General features: G+C 34.3%; 1 protein-coding gene across 1 annotated transcript in view; it reads right to left on the bottom strand.

Annotated features, from left to right (window-relative positions):
* Positions 1-19,641, bottom strand: part of Dd (CTD nuclear envelope phosphatase 1-like protein dullard) — a 174,040-nt gene that overhangs the window by 113,608 nt on the left and 40,791 nt on the right. The window contains exon 2 of the mRNA XM_090415688.1: positions 11,963-12,029. Coding sequence (XP_090271814.1) covers positions 11,963-12,029 — 67 coding nt within the window. The remainder of the gene's footprint in view (positions 1-11,962; positions 12,030-19,641) is intronic.

The raw sequence follows: 19,641 nt of genomic DNA, 5'->3' as shown, positions 1-19,641 counted from the left end.
GCTTCTTAGCAGGGGAGTTTTTCAAGCCATTAAAAAAAGGCAGCTTACAAAGAAAAAGTTGATCTTTGTTGGAGACCTAAACAGTAAAATAGAAAATGAATACCAGACTTATAGAAATATTTTGGAAAAGTTTAAAGAAAAGGCAGAACTAATAATAATGGTAAGTACTTTCTGGATTTCTGTGCAGGACAGACATCACTAATGTCATGTTCCAACATAACAATGTGCACAAATTCATATGGTGAGAAGAAATTAGTAAAAAGAAAAGTCTCTTATCGACTATGTTATTGATATTTTCATATTAGTTAAGGGCAAAAAATGTATATCCATCCACTTGTTCACTGGACATCCACAAATGCCATATGGTAACTCCGATGCACCACACTAGTCTTGTCATGTGGTCCTGTTGTATGCTTTTCTGGTGGCTTCAACTCTGAAGATCAGTCACTCCACACATACACCATCCATCCATCCATCTCATTGACAGTCTACCCCTTCCTCTTTTTTTCCAGGAACTTTACCTTCTATTACTGTTCTGAGAAGTCCTCCTTCCATCCTTTCAATATGTCCAAAGTATTTTAACCTTCTTCAGTCAATATCATTAAGAAACCTTTAAAGTTCTACTGATCCTTTCTAACACCCATTCATTTGTACACCTTTCAGTACATGATATCCGCAACAACCTACTGTAATACTACATCTAAAAAGCAGCTATCTTTTTTTTCTTATCTGATTTCTTTAGATTCCAAGTCTCACATCCACAAGTTGCTGCTGGAAAAATAACTGCATCCAAAATCCTCAACTTTGTTCCCATGGAGATAGATCCATCCTTCCAAATTTTAGACAAGTCTCTGACTGTTGTTTTAGCCATTCCTAATCTTCTTCTGATGTCTTCTGAACAGCAATTCTTCACATTAATAATGGATCACAGGTACTCAAACTTGCTGACTTCCTCAATTCTTTCTCCATTAAGGTACGCTTGTTTCTCAGGAGCTTCCCTATCCTGTATTTCCTTTGAGAACAATAATCTTTGTCTTGCTATGATTGAGCTGAAGTCCTCTGTTATTACTGATCACATTACTTCGTCAAGAATCTGTCCTAGTTCTATGTCACTCTGTATAAAACAAAATTCTATGCAGATTTAGCATTTTAAAAAGATTTTCTATTTGATGCCTATCGTATGTTGTTTTGTGATTGACAAAGGTTAAATAGAGATCCTTAGTAAATTCTTATGATTTCTCAACTATTTGTCATAAGTTAAAAATCTTACCAACATCTATTTGATGTAAACTAAACGTATTCTTCACCATTTTCACTTCAACATTTTTTTTCTTAGCTTTTTCTCAGTATACTTATACTAATCTTTATTAGAACAGTCAGTAAGCAAAAAATTCTACTACAATTTTCATATTATTCAGATTATTTCCTTTTTAAATTAATGCGATCAGACCTCTATACCAATATGGGATTTGAACTTCTGACTTAGCTTTCTAAGCTATGTAGTCCCATTTCTAAAACTTTTATGCTGCCATATTTCAAGTCAAATGTCATCAATTCCATCTTTCTATATTTCAGTTTTCTGATGGGTTTTAAATATTGATATGTACTCCCAATTTGGATGAGCAGCAAGGATCAAAATGACAAGCGATGCACAGTTCAGGATGGGACTCCTGGGTCCGAAACTGTGCAATTGGCTACCAGGGAGGTCACTTGTTCCAGTATGGATATTGACCAGATTGCATGTCAGTCATATGAATCATCTTTACTAAAGCCTAAGGGAGGTGGAGAAGAGGAAAATGGAATATATTCATGTGGAAAAGGGGCTAAAAGTAATTTTCACATTGGATCTTGGAACGTAAAAATTATTTTCACATTCCAAGATCCAATTATTTTCACATTCCAAATATGAAGTAAGGTATTGAAGAATACCTTACTTCAAACTGAAAGATTGGAGATTGTAAAGATGGGGATGCTAAGATTGAAAATAGATGTTCTGGGAATGGCTGAGGTGAGATGGAGAGGAAAAGGAGATTAGAACAGAGAATGGAATGAGAATAATTTATTCAGGAGGGGAAGAGCAACATCAAGCAGGTGTTGGTATAATATTGAATAAACAAGTGGCAGGATGTGTGGAAGGCTACTGGCAAATCTCAGACAGAGTTTTGGTGGTAAAGATGAAAGCAAAACCAAGAAATATTCTACTTATTCAGGTATATTTACCTACTTGTGATTATGAGGATGAGAAGGTAGAGAGAGTTTCTGGTGATATAGAACAGGGTTTGAAATGTAAAGAAACAAAAGATATAATTATAATACAGGGCGATATGAATGCAAAAATCAGAAGAGGAAGGGAGAAAGATATTGTTGGGCTATATGGATGGGGAGTGAGAAATGAGAGATGAGATATGCTGTTGGATTTCTGTAGAAAACATGATTTAGCAATTATGAACACTTCGTTTAAGAAACATCCAAGAAGATTGTATACGTGGAGAGCCCCGGGGGGGGATATAAATAGTAAAAGAAATCGGATAGATTATATTTTGATAAACAAAAGATAGAGAAACATTATAAAAGATGTGACAACATATCCAGGAGCAGACTGTGATATAGATCACATATTGCTGTCAACTAAGATGAGGATTAATCTAAAAAAGGTAACTGCAGGGAAACAGAACAAATCATGGAACATGGAGCACCTGAAGATACCAAGTATGGTGAATGAATTTGCAAAGAAAGTAGAGGAAGAAATGAATGAGAGAAATATACAAGAAAGTGACGATGTAAATGAAAAATGGAAGATTCTAAAAGAAAGCATAATTACTGCTACAGAATTACATTTAGCCAAAAAAGAAGAGGAAAGAGAGAAAAGAAATAAACCATGGATGACGGACAATATCTTGAGGAAAATAACACAAAGAAGAAAGTTAGTTAATAGTAAAACAGAGGAGGAAAAAAAAAGCAGTATAAAGACTTGAGTAGGGAGATACAAAGAGAGATAAGAAGGAAAAAGGAAGAGTGGTTAGGTGAAATACACTAGTGGCCAAAATTGTGGAAACTTTTTGAAAAAAGTGTATTTCTGAGGTTTGATGGCTCATAACACCACTTTTTTTTTTTTTGAGTAACACCATAAAATTATATATCAATGGAAAGATAATTTAATCAAGAATGTAATGCAATAACTTTTATGAAGCATTTTTTATTAGAACAGCAGTTATAAAGCAGAAAAGTGAAACACATAGAAGAAATGAGATATACAAAAATTCTCACAATGTGAGTTAATACTTAGTTGGGTAACCTTTAGCGTTAATTACAGCCTTACAACGCCTTCCCATGGAGTGAACCAAGTATTTTAGTTCTGCAGCTGTTATGATGTGAAACCAGGATTGAATTATTACTTCTATTAATTGGGTTTTATTGGTGGGTTGCTTCTGACTCTCAAGTTTCTTTAGTCGGCTCCATAGATTTTCGATTGGGTTAAGGTCAGGGCTATTCCCAGGCAATTCCAGCAGTGGAATATGATTATCTTGAAACTACTTTTTGCACACAGCAGCAACATGATATGGAGCTGAATCCTGTTGAAATATAAATGCTTCATTATCTTGGAAAAGATCATGTGTGGAAGGCTTCAGTTTGGGTTCAAGTATTTCATTTATGTATTTTTGGGCATTTATATTCCCATTAATCACACAAATTCTGACCACACCTTTTGATGTCATACAACCCCAGTTCATAATACTAAGTGGGTGTTTCACAGTAGGTGTAATGCAATCAGGATGCAAATCTTCTCCGATTCTTCTCCTTACGTATTTTATGCAATCACTACCAAACAGGGAGATTTTGGTCTCATTACTCCAAATAACACTATCCCATTGTTCCGCTGTCCAGTTAACATGGGTTTTAGCCCAGTTTAATCTTTTCAAGATAAAAATGGCTTTTTTTGTGGAATTCTAGCATTTAGACCAAATTCCTGCAGCCTGCACTGAACAGTCCTTGCACTCAACTTCACATTGTATTGCGCCATTTCATCTTGTATACACCCAGATGATTTTCTTCTGTCACATAGGCACAGTCTCTCAATTCTTCTATCATCACTTGCTGTTGTGCACCTTTTCCTGCCTTTACTAGTCTGGTTTTGTAGTGACTGAGTCTCCTTATACCTCTTCAAAAATTTAGAAATGCCACCTTTAGTTAAGTTTCCACCAATTTTTCTTCTAATTTCTTCATAACTGTAGCCCCTTGTTCACTTAATAGTACTATTTTACATTGCTTTCTGGGTGACCAGTCAACTCTTTTGTACCATTTCTTTAATTTTATTATGTTTTACAAGCTCACTAAATGAAAGAACACAAAAAAACCAACCATAACACACTGACAAATGTCCTCCTCTCAGCTCCAATACATGACATCAATAGCTGAATCCTACTGTGACCTTATTGGTTCATTGCCAAAACAAGATGACACCTGATTGGCTCTCTAAACACTCATGCTCATTGGCTACATTCAAATGGAGGAAAGCTACTTCATATCAGCCTAAGCAAGTTGTGCTTCTTTTTTCTGGTTGATCGGCTATAACTTTTCATAGAATACAGATAATTAAACAAACTTTGTTGCATTACATTCTTGATTAAATTATTTTTCCACTGATATATAATTTTATGGTATTACACCAAAAAAAAAGTGGTGTTATGAGCTGTCAAACCTCAAAAATACACTTTTTCCAAAAGGTTTCCACAATTTTGGCCACTAGTGTAAGTAAAGTTACATCATCGAAGGCAGAAAGAAATGACATAAAAGGTGTTCATAAAAACATTAATATGATGATAAGAAGGAGAAAGATGCAAAGGACTGGAGCAGTCAAGAATGAAAGAGGTGAAATTCTGATAGAAAAGGAGAAGATATTACAGAGATGGGAAGAATATGTAAGTAAACTTTATGAAGATAGAGAAAGAGGAGAAAATCAAATGAAAGAGCATAGTGGGCAGAGGATGTACATCATGAGGGAGGAATTTAATCTAGCAATTCAAAAGATGAAAGAAGGAAAATACCCTGGAACAGATGGTATACAGATAGAACTTATAAGGAATATAGGCAGTGGTGAGCTATGGAAATTTTAACAAAGGGCTCGCATCTTCGAGCAAAAAAAAAAAAAAAAAAAAAAAGCCGCATTTCAGACAAAAACTTTTATTAATACAGCTTGTGTACAAATGCCAATCAAAAAGTATGAAGGGACAACCTGTAAAGGCTATCATTTTAAAACCAATATTTCATGATCTAAACATGAAATATTTGCACACAATCAACAGTGTTAATTTATCTTACATAAGAAAAACATTTTTTACTATCAAAATATAATAAGAATAAAATCTTTTATAATCGCACATATGAAATAGTCGCCATTTTTAATAAACAAAATAAATTTATTTTCTTTGCAATAGAAGTTTTTATGACAATCTATAAATAAATATTATCTAAACACAATAATATCGAAATACGTTATATTTCTCTTTGTTTTTATACTTCAAGTGATAGTCAACGGTACCAATCAAGGGGCATTATTTTAGTCCTATTTATTTATATGCGATTAATTTATTTTTTATTTATATTTATTATATGTGAATTCTTATTTGTAAAATGGTAGTAACAGTAACTATAATATTTTATTTAATAAAATCACTTTGTTAGGTTACCATATGAGTTTGTCGCTTAATATATTTCAAAAAAAAATATTTTTTTTTTTTTAAAAAAAAATAAAAAAGTAAACAAGAAGAACAAGGGGCTCACAAATTTGAGAAAAATTTAACAAAGGGCTCGGGCGAGCCCATTTATAGCTCACCACTGAATATAGGTGAAAAAGGTATGGAAGTGGTATGGGAAATTATTAACGGAATTTATGAGGGACAAGAATTACCAGAGGAGTTTAGAAGATCAATTTTTATCCCCATTTCAAAACAGATGGAAGTTTTAGACTGTAACAATTTTAGAATGATAAGTCTTATAACTCACACTGCAAAAATTCTGGCACAAATAATTTTAGAGAGAATTAAGAATAAAATAGAAAAAGAAATGAATGAGGAACAGTTTCAACTCCGAACCATTGATTCGGAGTCCAAATTCCACTTTCACCAAACAACTTTCCACCATGGTGGAAAGTTGTTTTGGGGATTTCTAGATTTTGAAAAGGCATAGAAATGGAGAAGAGCTGCTCATCTGCTGCAACCCTCTTGCTAGAAGATGCTACCGTACGACGACTCCCAATTCACTCTTTTTAGATATGTCCTATCATTGTGCTATCACTTATTACCTCATTTAATAATTTTTAAAGTAATTACTCCACACATCTAGAAAAGCTTATCTTCAGTTTATAAATATTACTTTTATTATCTTTGATTCCTTTTGTGGTATGTTTATCTCAATTTCTAAGCTTTCTCATTAGACTTAAAGAAATTTTGCTACTACCTTTGTGATATTTACAATTTTCCTCTTGCACATTAGGCACTCAATGTTCTACCACAGCCAAGTAACTAGACTTTTTGGAAACCTAATTAATGATCTGATATGACAATTAATTCTATCAGCATAATGTATTATGGCTGTCAATTGCATATGTTCTTCTGGCAGGTTTGCCTGTGTTACAATATGAAAAACTCTGCAATATCTAAATAAAGTTTCTTTGCATCTTGATGAGATTTAAGCCTCAGTCTTTCCAATTTATAATTAATATAGCATACAACAAATAATGTTGTCTTGTACCATACTCAAGGCAAGCAAAAGCATTCATCTACCAGTTCATGAAAGTGAAAAATCAGGACTGAATGAAAAATTCAATCTCATTGTTTTCTTTTTCTGAAGTAGAGATAAACATTCTAATAATGTGATAGTACGATACGATACTTAAATTAAGGGGATATTAAATCCCACATAGTTTTAAAACCGGATAAGAAACTCAAAGATTGGAATCAGAGAGTTTCTTGCCGAATATAGTAAACTGAATGAAAAATTCAATCTCATTGTTTTCTTTTTCTGAAGTAGAGATAAACATTCTAATAATGTGATAGTACGATACGATACTTAAATTAAGGGGATATTAAATCCCACATAGTTTTAAAACCGGATAAGAAACTCAAAGATTGGAATCAGAGAGTTTCTTGCCGAATATAGTAAACTATAAAGTATCGGCGACACTAGCGTTAGCCAATGCAAGTGATCCTAGTACGTAGTACAATACCGGGCAACTCGTTGCAAAGGTGGAGGGAGTTCAGATCGCTATTCTTAGGTATTTTCCATAATGTAAAAACACATTTCCTAGGAAATGTATGCTGTTATTACATTTCATTGCCTAAATGAAGCTTATTAGCTCTTTATACTTAAGTAACTTAATGGTTGCACCTGTTTGGAAAACTCGTTCGCAGAGTACATAAGTTCTTTTCGCTATACACTTTGGTATTAGGTCTAGCTACTCACTGATGAAGCCTCAAAAAAGGCTGAAACCGGTCTGGGTAGTGACCTCCCTCCATAATGTAATAACAGCATACATTTCCTAGGAAATGTGTTTTTACATTATGGAAAATACCTAAGAATAGCGATCTGAACTCCCTCCACCTTTGCAACTAGTTGCCCGGTATTGTACTACGTACTAGGATCACTTGCATTGGCTAACGCTAGTGTCGCCGATACTTTATAGTTTACTATATTCGGCAAGAAACTCTCTGATTCCAATCTTTGAGTTTCTTATTCGGTTTTAAAACTATGTGGGATTTAATATCCCCTTAATTTAAGTAATGTTTTCATTGCCGAAATGAAGCTTATTAGCTCTTTATACTTAAGTACGATACAATATTTCATAACTAGCTACTTATCAACAATATTCCAAATTGGTCAATTAAGCACCATGTTTCTGGAGGATATGAGAGACAGATTAATTCGCTCACCTCTTATATTTCAATCTTTCTAAAGCATTCCTTACAGCATCTAGGTTTTTCTTTGTATTTTATCTTGACATTTGTGCTTTAATATGATATTATTGAATTTCTTTGCTAATCTTTCACTTCTGATTCTTCTTCTGCTTACACATTGTTGGATATTAATGTTATGTTCTTTTCAGATGTCATCATTTTAAATTTTGTTCTGAAAAAATCACATGTAGCATTTACACATCTGTGTATACTACATTAAGTTTCCTAATAGAGTTGTTTTTTGTCTCCAGCATACATACATACATACACTGCATCCAGATGATAACTATGTTTGCATGTAATTCTATTCATTTGGGTTTGAATGTTTACTTTCTTGTTCTTGATGATATGATGCTATACAAGATAAACAGTAAAGTATTTGTGCTTTTAATATGGAAACCAATTTCCACTGCCAATATGGTCAATGCATTTCTATTTTAGATTGCCGGCAAAGGTTGGTCGATTGGTAGAACCTCTGCTACTAATGGCTCAGTTAAGTAAGTTTGAGCGTGGTTAGTAGTTAGAAGGGGGCCAATCATTCGATGCTGTTGGCACACTCTCCCTCGATGAGTCTTTGGACTCCCTAGAGGTGTAAAATAATAATAATTATACACACACTGCTATTGTTCATATATTTAATGACTAAAGCTTTGGATATAAGGAGCAAGCAAGCAAAAGCATCAATAGTGGTAGTAGAACAAACAATCTGGTAGAACGTTAGGTGGATATCAGGAGTTGTTCACAAGAGTAAAAGATAACAGTGTGATAGGAAAAGCAGCCAGCGTGTTGCCCAGGTATGATGATGATGAGTAGTGACAATGAACAAAGATCATGAACAGCATGCTAAAGGATCTGTGTGAGGAGATAAAAATGCATTTTGTGAATGTGGACAGATGGAACTGTATGAGAAAGAGAGAGAGAGAGATGGGCTGCATATAAAAGGTTTTGGCATGAGTCAGCTGGAGAAACTGTTGCTGAAAGGGAAAGTAATTAAATGCAGTAAATAGAAGATCTGAGGAAGTAAGATGCGATGTGAAAGAGCAGGGAAGTAAATGAGTAGTGTAAATGAAGAGGAATGAGAGGACAGGACACAAGACAGACAGAGAAATGGGGAGGAGGTAATGGTGGAGAAGGAGAATGTGTAAGCAGAATGCATGCTGGATTTAGAAGTGAATACATGAGTGGATAAGAAAGGACTGGGATATGGAGAATGTCTGGATCTGGAAAAGGTTATAGGATTGGTGATGATAGAATGACCCCGACTACTCTCAGCCTTCAACATCGAAAGGGGTAAAACTTCCCACAGAACAGCCAAATTAGCCATCACAAGACATTTTTTTATTTGAAAAGTGAATATTTCAGTTTGTTTTTATATTCTTTTATATTATGTATTTTGCATACTTTCATATTTACAGTATGTATATTATTCAAATACAATTGTTTTTTATAATTGAATTTTTTTTTAATCACCCCAAAAAGGAAAAATATTAAAAATGAAAACATCTGATTAATGGCAAAAAAAATTAGTGTAAGACAGTGGTATGAGTAGCCATTGAACATTTTATTGTATGTATGTAATTTACAAATTCGACTTACGTAAAATTCGAGTTACATAAAGATTTACAGAACACACTACTTATGTAACTTGGGGTGTAAATGTATCTCGAAATCCAAATTCACCACCACAAAACCACAAGTGAAGCCATTGAGGTCTTACTTACCTTTGATACTTACCTTTATTGAGGTCTCATCAGCGGGATGATAATAAGGTGTGACACCTTTCAGCTACTCATATATGGAAATATGACTTCCGCATTACTTCAACCTTGGTATCACTTCTGGGTCTGGCTCCCACTGATGAGACCTCAATAAAGGTTGAAACTGGTCTGGGTAGTGACCCTTCCCATAATGCACAGCATTATACATGTCCATAAGGATATGTGCTTTGCATCATGGGATACCAAGGCAAGTGATGTGAAGTCATTAGCTTCTATATACGAGTTGCCCAGTCCTGAAATTATTTCAGGTGCAAACTTTGTTTGCTTACACTTGGATAAAGGATAAACCAAGAATATAATTTCTTGGCATCTTTAATTTATAGTATAACCAATTGGAAAAACTTCCAACAGTTTATAACTGGTTACAACAGGTCAAATTGGGTCTTAATGATTTTTGTAATTAGTCAATGACTTGTTACAATATCAGATTTGTGAATCACTGCCACAACTTGATATTATTCTCTATTTTGAATATACAGAATCAGAAAAAATACATTGAGTTACATGACATCAGACTTTCCAATGAGGACTTAGTTCCATCTTAGATCTAAGTAGGCCAGTCTGCATTTGATATCACAATGATCTTAGTTCCATCTTAGATCTAAGTAGGCCAGTCTGCATTTGATATCACAATGAGCTTAGTTCCATCTTCAATCCTAACATAATTATTCCTGAAAACAGAAATCAATGAATAAATTTGCATTTTCTCAGATTGATCTGCATATCTCATGATAAGAAAAACAAGAGTTTCCAAGAGAAAAAAACATCAGCATTGCTTGAATCTTAATTCAGCCTTACTTGAAAAAGCAGATAATCCCTATGTCAGTGAAGAAACTGAACTGCATAGGTGTCTTACCAAAATGAGAATAAGCAAACTTAACTATCTCACAAAAGTATTGTTTGTTTGGCAGCTAATATAGTAATTTCACAATTCCTAAAATTAATGAAATAAAGTTAAAAAAAATATTTACACTGAGTGGCCACTTTATTAGGAACAGCATTTAATAATGAGTGGGATCCCCTTTTGCCTTAAAAATGGCCTGTATTCTCTGTGACATTAATTTAACTAAGTGTCTAAAACATTCCTCCAGGATGATTGTCCATGCTATCACAATGGCATTGCCTAATTGTTGCAGATTGGATGCTGGCACATTGCTGCTGTGAACTGTCCATTCCACCTCATCCCAGAGATGTTCTACTTGGTTGGGCTCTGGAGATTGAGCTAGTCATTGAATTAAAAGAAATTTGCTATTATGTTCCTTGAGCCACTTCAACAGACTTGTGCTTTGTGGCATGGCATACTGTCTCGCTAGAAGTATCCATTTCACAATAGGTAAACTGCAGCCATGATGAATGGATAAACATGATCAGCGACGATACTAAGATACATTGTGGCATTAATGTCATGTTCAACTGGTATCAAGGGACCTGACGTGTGGAAAATCATTCTCCACACCATTAAATCCCTGCCATCAGCCTGAGTTGTTGCTACCATATTCTGGTTCTGCCATCAGCATGATACAGTACAAACTGGGACATCAGACCAGGTAACATTTTTCTGATCATCAGCTATCCAGTGTTGATAATCATATGCTTGCTGAAGCTGCATCTTCCTGTTCTTAACTGATAGCATTGTGACCTGGGATGTTGTCTGCTCCTGTACCTCATTTGTGACAGCATGCAATCAACTGTGTGCTCCGAGATGAAGTTCTGATCACCACTGTTCTACTGAGCTGTGATTTGACTGGTTGTGGCCCTCGTCACATTTCACAATTCCTGCCATTCTTTTCTGACTTCATGCATCAATGAGCTGTTTCCATCCACAGTACTGCTACTGACTTGAAGTTGCATGGTTATTACACCACTTCTGGTATATCCTAAACACTATTGTGCATTAGCAGCCAAGAAGAGCAGACATTTGTGAGATACTGACACTAGTATGTCCAATAATCATACCACACTCAAAGTCACTTATCACACCTTTTACCAATTCTGATGCATCAAACACATAAAACATAACTGTTGGATGTCTATCTGACTGATTTATATAACAAACTGTAGCTAGATAACTGAATATCTTCGGGAACAGTCTATTTTCCAAAATGATCATAATAAAGTGGCCAATCAGTTTATATAAAATGTTTAAAAAAACTCAATTCTCTTTTTTTCTAATTTTCATATTTGAAATAACACCTTTGGTAAATAAACAGACATATTAACAGATGTACTTACTTAATCTATGTTTGGAAAGTGGAGATAATGGTAAGATATCATATTTCACAGTTTGGTGCTGAATTATCTAATAAAAGAAAGAAAAAAAATGAAATGATGTTATTTATACACATACATTATTAAATTAATAAAGGGAGACTAATAAAACAAATATTTATTTTTATTGTTACATTTTAATCCCTTTTATATATTCTAATCATTTATATTCAGACATTCTTACAACACAATTTATAATCCTCTTCACCTCCAGTAATAATGCAACCTAGCTAAAATTATCAGGATTATTACTCAAGCACACAAGGAGTCCAAAGCCTCAATATGAGATGTCCATGCTGATTACCACAATGTTTTTCATACTACAATTTTGCTCACCATTTCACAAATAGTTTCATTTTTTGCTCCTCCTCTTTTTTGGCTTTCAAAAACCCTTTTCTTTCATAAACCTAAGCTCTCAATAAGTTATTTCTCAGTCACATCAGATTTCTCTTATTTATAAGCTTTCAGATTGCATTCCATCAATATATGCTTATAGCTAAATATTCCACACAGCACTGATATTAAGTTTGAACCTTTCTTTTCATTTTCTATGCACAGCAGCCTGTCTTTTTATGTTAATCCTGCCCAGGAAAGGCTGTAAACTATAGCACATATGTAATGAGTCATCGGGAACCTTGTTCTGAAGATCAAACAAAACTTTTTTCAATTTGCTTCAGAACACTAATAAGCAGCCTGGAGCAGATCAAGTATGGAGATATTATCCACTTGGTTAACCAGACTGACAAAGATCTATCACAGCCTTATAAATAATGGAAAAATCATTTCTACTTATAATTGTGGCTTTATAATTGTGGCCTCCTCTATATCATTTTTACCACTTTTACAATGTATCCTCTGAATTTCAATTCTCACTGTTTGCTAACAAGAAGATGAGAGACTTGTAAATCAAGTTTCTTCAATATAATGCAGAACTTCAATTTCTCAATTTTAAACGTAAGTCAAATTTATACATTTATCTACAGTAAACTTAATTTCACATTCATATGCTCTCACTGCTAGTCTGTTCAAATTCTCGTATTCAAAATTTCCAGATAATAGCAAGTTTTTTCTTTATTGAATTGAGTAGTACAATGATACCTGACAAGAAATGACATTCTTGTTTTAATATCCAAATTTTAATCAATATAAGGTAGCATAAAAATCTGTACATAAAGCAATTTGTGATTAACAGTTTTTGTATATTAAGAGCAAATGACTTCACTACAAGCTACAAAAATCATGTATAATGACTACTTAAGCTAGTACAAAAAACTTGCTGCAACTATCTCAGATACAAACGGCATGACATAAAATATGGCTATGCACAATTTTAATTTTGATAAATGAAAACACATTATTCTCAAATTATATGCCAAATAATGACTTTTCTGGCATCTAATTTTCCAGAACTACCTATCAATAAGACCATATACATAGTCTTCATAGGAGATTTGTTTTTTCACATCTGACGTTCGTAGACACCATATGGTCACTTCCATAACTCACAGGGTTTTGGGAGTGAAATCTTCTGCTAGAATAAGTGGTAGGATCACAGATTCTCTTTCCATACAGAGTTTAAAGGACAATCACAAACATCTATGGCAGGATTCAAACACCTGTAGCCTCTTGGCTGGAGATAAGCAACATTAAATGATACTTAGAATAACTTCGTAAAAATCAACTGCTCTATGTATTACAAAAAAAATAGTCATAAAGATTACTTCACATGAAACGTCTGTTTTTTGCTTAAGTTAGAGAAAAATATGAATAAAAATCAAGGATATCAGCATAATATACCAATCTGGCATGTGGTAATCTGTCAAATACCCTTGCAAAGTCTGTATGGTATAAGCACTGCTCTCGTTCACTATCATTATCACCTTTTATAAAATTAGATTAAATTTTTAAAAAAAATCAACTTTTAACTTCCCTACCGGCCGAAGTGGATGAAATAGTGAGACCAAATTGCACTTCATCCATGTTATTCAATAGGTGTTACAGAATCATATCCATATTTAGATGGACGTCTATAGACGTCATGGCTGGTTGAGGGGTTAACAAAAGTGCATCGATTTTCACAGAGAACCATGTCCTTTTCTATCCAGTTTTGTACCCTATTTTTAATTTTAACTATCACTCAAGTAACAAATTGATGGTAAATTTGAGACTTTTGTTTTAGCATTAAACTTTATTCAGGAGCAGCTTTTTTTCACTTCATTAAGATTCCTTCAATCACAAGATACTCAATAAATAATCCACTCTGGACTGTTACACGTGATGAAATCTCATCTGGTCCAACTGTCTTATATCATTCAGATTAATTAATATTCCAAATACATCAAGTTTATGAGTCTATTTATGGTCACACCATAACATTATCTCATCTCTAAAGCATGTCATCCTTCCACAGAAATAAGATAAGCATATTTAGATATAATGTATGTTACCTAAAAACTTAAATTTTTTGGCTACTGATTTGTGTTGACAATTGTATGGTACCTCTCTAATCAATTTCCAGCACTAATATGCTAACACATTTGAGTTCCAATTTCTTTGATATTTTTCCATTGTAGATATCTCAGTACAGCCTTATCTTCCATCTCTTCTTTACTGTTATCTTTGAAGCTGACTGGGATGAAACCTAAAGATGAAATGAAGTATATTTATGTTACAGCCAAGATTTTAATATAACTGTAGTTAAAGTTCAATTGGAATTTTATAATGTCAGGCCTTTATTTTTTCTAAATTTACAGATACTTATACAGCTTACACATGTAGAAAATTATAGAATTTTATTCAAAAACTCCAATATATTTCATCCAATGTAACAGACATCAGGGACAAAGACTGGCAACTACATTCAAAACATGAATCATAAAGTCATGTACCATGTGCTTACTAATCTTACTAGCAATAAACAATACCACATCTTTTGGAAAACTGAGGAGATTACGGATGTAATATGTTTATGCCAGAATAAACTATAAGTGAAACTCAGCTCAAGAAGGCTGAACTGATCATGACTGGAAATCTGTTATCAAAAAGTATGAGGGAGTAAAATGGGATCTTTCTTCCAGGTAATAAAACAGGATTGTATTTTGATAGCATTGAAATTCACTAGATTATTTTTACCCCATATGAGAAAAGTGAGATCAGTGTTCAAGACATTAGTTATGGAAGTTGAATCATTTAATTGCTACAAGGTTTCCTGAATGAAGAGTACAGTCATCAGCAAAACTATGAATAGGATTTGAAGTTAGAGAGAGAAGCTTATTGATATATAGTAGGAAGAGCATGGGTGCGAGTACCCTGGGTAGCCTTCAGAAATGATAATGAAATCAAATACGAGGCAGCCACTGAACATGACATGCAGTGAACGACCATAGAAGGCTAGCAATCCAATTACAAAGAGCAAGAGGGAGGCCATAAGATGGTAGCTTGTTGAGAGGGCCTCAATGCTATCCATGATGTCTTGGAAATATCAAGAGCAACCACATTAGTTTCACCAAAACTTTCCATGAGGAGGGCTGCTGTAGAACAATGTAAAATCCATATTGAAGATCACTAATTAAGTGATGGGTTCCAAACAGTGAAGGAGTTGGTTGTTGATTACCTTCTCCATCACATTCAAGAGTATTGAAGTGAGGGCAATGGAATGATAGTTGGCTTCTCTTTCTTTTTAGGGACAGGCTGGATAAGGGTTGCTTCTGTGCTGTTGGTTAGATGCAGATGAGTATGACAGCTAATATAAGCAATACAGGAGCACAACTGGAGAGATACCATCTGGACCAGGAAACTTACTAATATCATGACAAATGAGGATGTTTATGATTTCCTTCATAAAAGATAAGAAGAGACTTGCTATGAGCAGTTTGTGGTATCATAGGATGTGATTATTTACTGCCATTTTTACTCACTGTACATAATAAACCGACAGCTGATTTAGATAAGGGCAATAAATACACCATTACAGAAATTTCAAGTAACATAGAATATCATTTTACACAAAAAATCGTATTCCATATTACTTAAAGTTCCTCTATATGCCAAACTTTTCAAAAGGGATTTAACAAGATACTACATGGAACCCTATTAAATAGAGACCAGTGAGGGATATAAATACAAAGTTGGTGAAATGTATAAAAGGGTGGCTGATGGATAGACATTAGAGAATTAAAAAGGCAGGTGACAGTGATATACCAGGATCTGCACTTGGACCACTGCTGTTAACTTGTATTTTAATAATATCAGGAATGATTTCAAGGTGAATATTCACTTGTTTGCTAATGATGCTAAACAAGGGAAGGGTAATAAAGGTGATGAAGAGATCTCGAAGGATGACTGAAATAGACTGACAGTGGAGGCAAAGGATAATGGTTATGAGTTTAATATAGTGGAAAATACACTTCACTGCCTGGTGTGAGACCACATCCCACTTGGAGGCCTGAAGTGGCTTGAAAAAGTTCTCTGTTTAGTCTCTTGAGCAGTTTTAAAACTATGCAAAAAACAAATAAAAATACAAAAAAATAGATAAAAATTAATTTCAAAATTAGAAAAAATCATTACAGCACCCATGGCACTACAGTATTATAGTTTACAACATTTCATGGGTGGGAATACATAAAAAATTAAATAAAATGTTGATGGAAACAGAATGTATGAAATGGATGAGACTATGAATTTTGGGGATGATGATGGATAGCGAATAAAGTTTATTTAACAATTGCAAAATACAAAAAGTGGGCAAAATAGCTTGAAGAATAGATTACTTAGATGTTGAAAACTTAGTGATAAGCAATGATAATAAAGAATAATAAAGAAATTAGTCTTTTATAGAAGACAATGATATGACCACATTTGGATTATGTGAAGAGATCGGGTTACCTAGATTTCTCAGAAATGAAGAAGATGAGGATCTGGAGGCAAGTAACATGGATGATGATGATGACGACAACAGGTCTATGGAATACTGCCTACAATGATAGCTTTGGTCTCAAATCCAATTCATGGTTCTACTGATGACAGCATGCTCCATTCCTTATTCATATAACTAACCTTGCCTTGCTCTAACAACTCAAGCTTGAGGATGATAACCTAATTAACTTCAATACACACATATATGGTCATCTCAATAGTCAACATGAGATGTTTTTTCTCAAGCTGATATCTCCCTATCCATTCCTGACACAAACACATTGTTACTATAGCATCCTTAGTTTCCAAAAAAACTTGACATCCTTTTTTTTTTTACTCAAGATGTTATTTTCTACCTATCTAAATCTCAAATCTTCCCAATCCTGGAATGCTGGTCTCACATTTGTGGTGTACACCCAATACCACTCTAAAATTTTTTGAAGACTTAAAAAATTTTTAAATGATACCCACCGTCTCACACTCTTTGCAGTCACTATCTCACAGATAGTCAGGGTCTACATCTTTTCTTACATTTCCATAGGTGCGGTTCAGCAGAACTAGAATCAACCATTTCCTCCCCGTTTCAACTAAACCTACAAACATAACAGCTACACAGCATCCATTTATGGCTGAATTGCTAACACACTTTAGTGTGTTGCTCCCATTCAGCTTACATTTCATTTACCACTTCTCTAGAACAGAGCCCTCCTCGTGAAATATTCTCCAATCCAGTGGCGGGCGGTGAAAATTTTAAGTGGGAGTGCTGCATATACAAAATAAAAAAAAATTATTTTTTTCCTAATCAGTAACCAATTTATTAATAAATAAATTTACATATTAAAAAATTGCTTTATTAAAAATATTTCACCCTCACCACGAATGAACACCAATAATAAAAGTTTCGTATCTCACAGAAATAATGCACAAGCATACGATACACTGCCCAAACGAGCAGTGTCGGGAATGACTTGTAACGTGCAATCACAAGTGCAAACGAATATCGGCCTGATGGCTGCATTCGGCCAAACGCGATTATTCTGACACTGTTTTAGAATTGCAGTGCATTTGTTTATTCTTTTCATATTTTCAACAGTGACACTCGTCATAATTCGGCCTTGTATCTATAATAAATAAATAATTATATGTTATTTTAACAAAATAAAATAAGATTTGCAAAAAATAGTTCACCCTCACCATGAACATGCACCAATAATAAAAGTTTTGTATCGCACAGAAATAACGCGAACAAGCATACGATACACTGCCCAAAAGAGCAGTGTCAGAATCACTTGTAATGGGCAATGAGAAGCGCAAACGAACATCGGCGAGAGATTAGCTGCAATTGGCCGAATGTGATAATTCCGACACTGCGTTAGATCACAGTGTATTTGTTTTGTAATCTAAAGTGTTAATCGAACAATTCCAATTATTAACTATTCAATCATTGTCGAAACACAAGCTGTAACCTTTAACATGTTGTATTGCATTTATATAATGTAAGCATTGTTATTATTTATAAACACAAACAAGCAAAATTAAAATTTTTCATTTTTTCCTTGGGGGTGTTGCAGTGTCGCAGTGCATATGTACAGGCCACCACTGCTCCAATCACTACAACCTCCAGCTTTTCAAAAAAAATAAAATAAAATAACAGATACCATTCTCTTGATCCCTGCCCACACAACACTGATCTGTTATACAGGTTATACAGCTTCTTGTGGGTGGAGGAATATACATACGAGGGTCTGAAAAGTTATCGGCCACAACCATTGATGGCAACACTATTGGCAAGATATTTTTTCTCTAAGTTGGTACATCTGTCATAAGCATCCATGTGAAATTGCAAGTCATTCTATCAAGTAGTTTGTTTTATAAAGCTATCTGAAGCAAAAGTGTTGTCTGTATTCCTTGAAATGGATAAAATTGAGTATCGTGTGGTTATAAAATTTTTTGTAAAAGAAGGTTTAACACCAAAAGAAATTCATTCGAAGTTCAAAAAAGTTTTGGCACCCTTCTCCTTCGTTTTCGACAATTAAGAAATAGACTGCCAAGTTTAAACGTGTGCTTACCAGCCTTGAAGATGATCCACGTGAAGGACGTCCGAAAAGTGTAACAACACCAGAAATCATTGATCAAGTGCACGATATGGTATCGGATGACCAGCAAGTCAAAGTGCGTGAAATTACTGAGACTATAGACATTTCAAAAGAACGCATGTGTGATATATTTTGCATGAAGAACTGCAAATGAAAAAAGCTTTGCGCAAGATGGGTGCCATGCTTGCTCACAGCAGATCAAAAACGCACTCGCATGAAAATCTCTGAACAGTGCTTGGAACGTTTTAACAAGAATAAAACTGATTTTGTGAGTCGATTTATTACTATGGATGAGACTTGGATTCACCATTACACACCAGAATCCAAACAGTGGACGGAAGCTGGTTGTTCAGTGCCAAAGAAGACAAAGTCGGTTCCATCAGGAAAGGTCATGGCATCGGTGTTTTGGGATGCTAAAGGCATTTTGTTTATTAATTATCTTGAAAAGGATAAAAACAATAACCGGGGAATATTATTCGGATCTTTTAACCAGTCTAGATGAAATAATTCGTCAGAAAAGACCCTGTTTGCAGAAGAAAAAAATCATCTTTCATCAGGACAATGCACCTGCCCACAAAAGTGTTTTGGCAATGGGAAAATTAAGGGATCTGCACTACGAATTGTTGGAACATC

The sequence above is a fragment of the Typopeltis vanoorti genome, chromosome 3 (genome assembly GCF_054136105.1).
Source record: "Typopeltis vanoorti isolate ZY-2024b chromosome 3, IOZ_Tvanoo_1.0, whole genome shotgun sequence".
Taxonomy (NCBI): Eukaryota; Metazoa; Arthropoda; class Arachnida; order Uropygi; family Thelyphonidae; genus Typopeltis; species Typopeltis vanoorti.
This window is presented reverse-complemented; position numbering and strand designations above follow the sequence as displayed.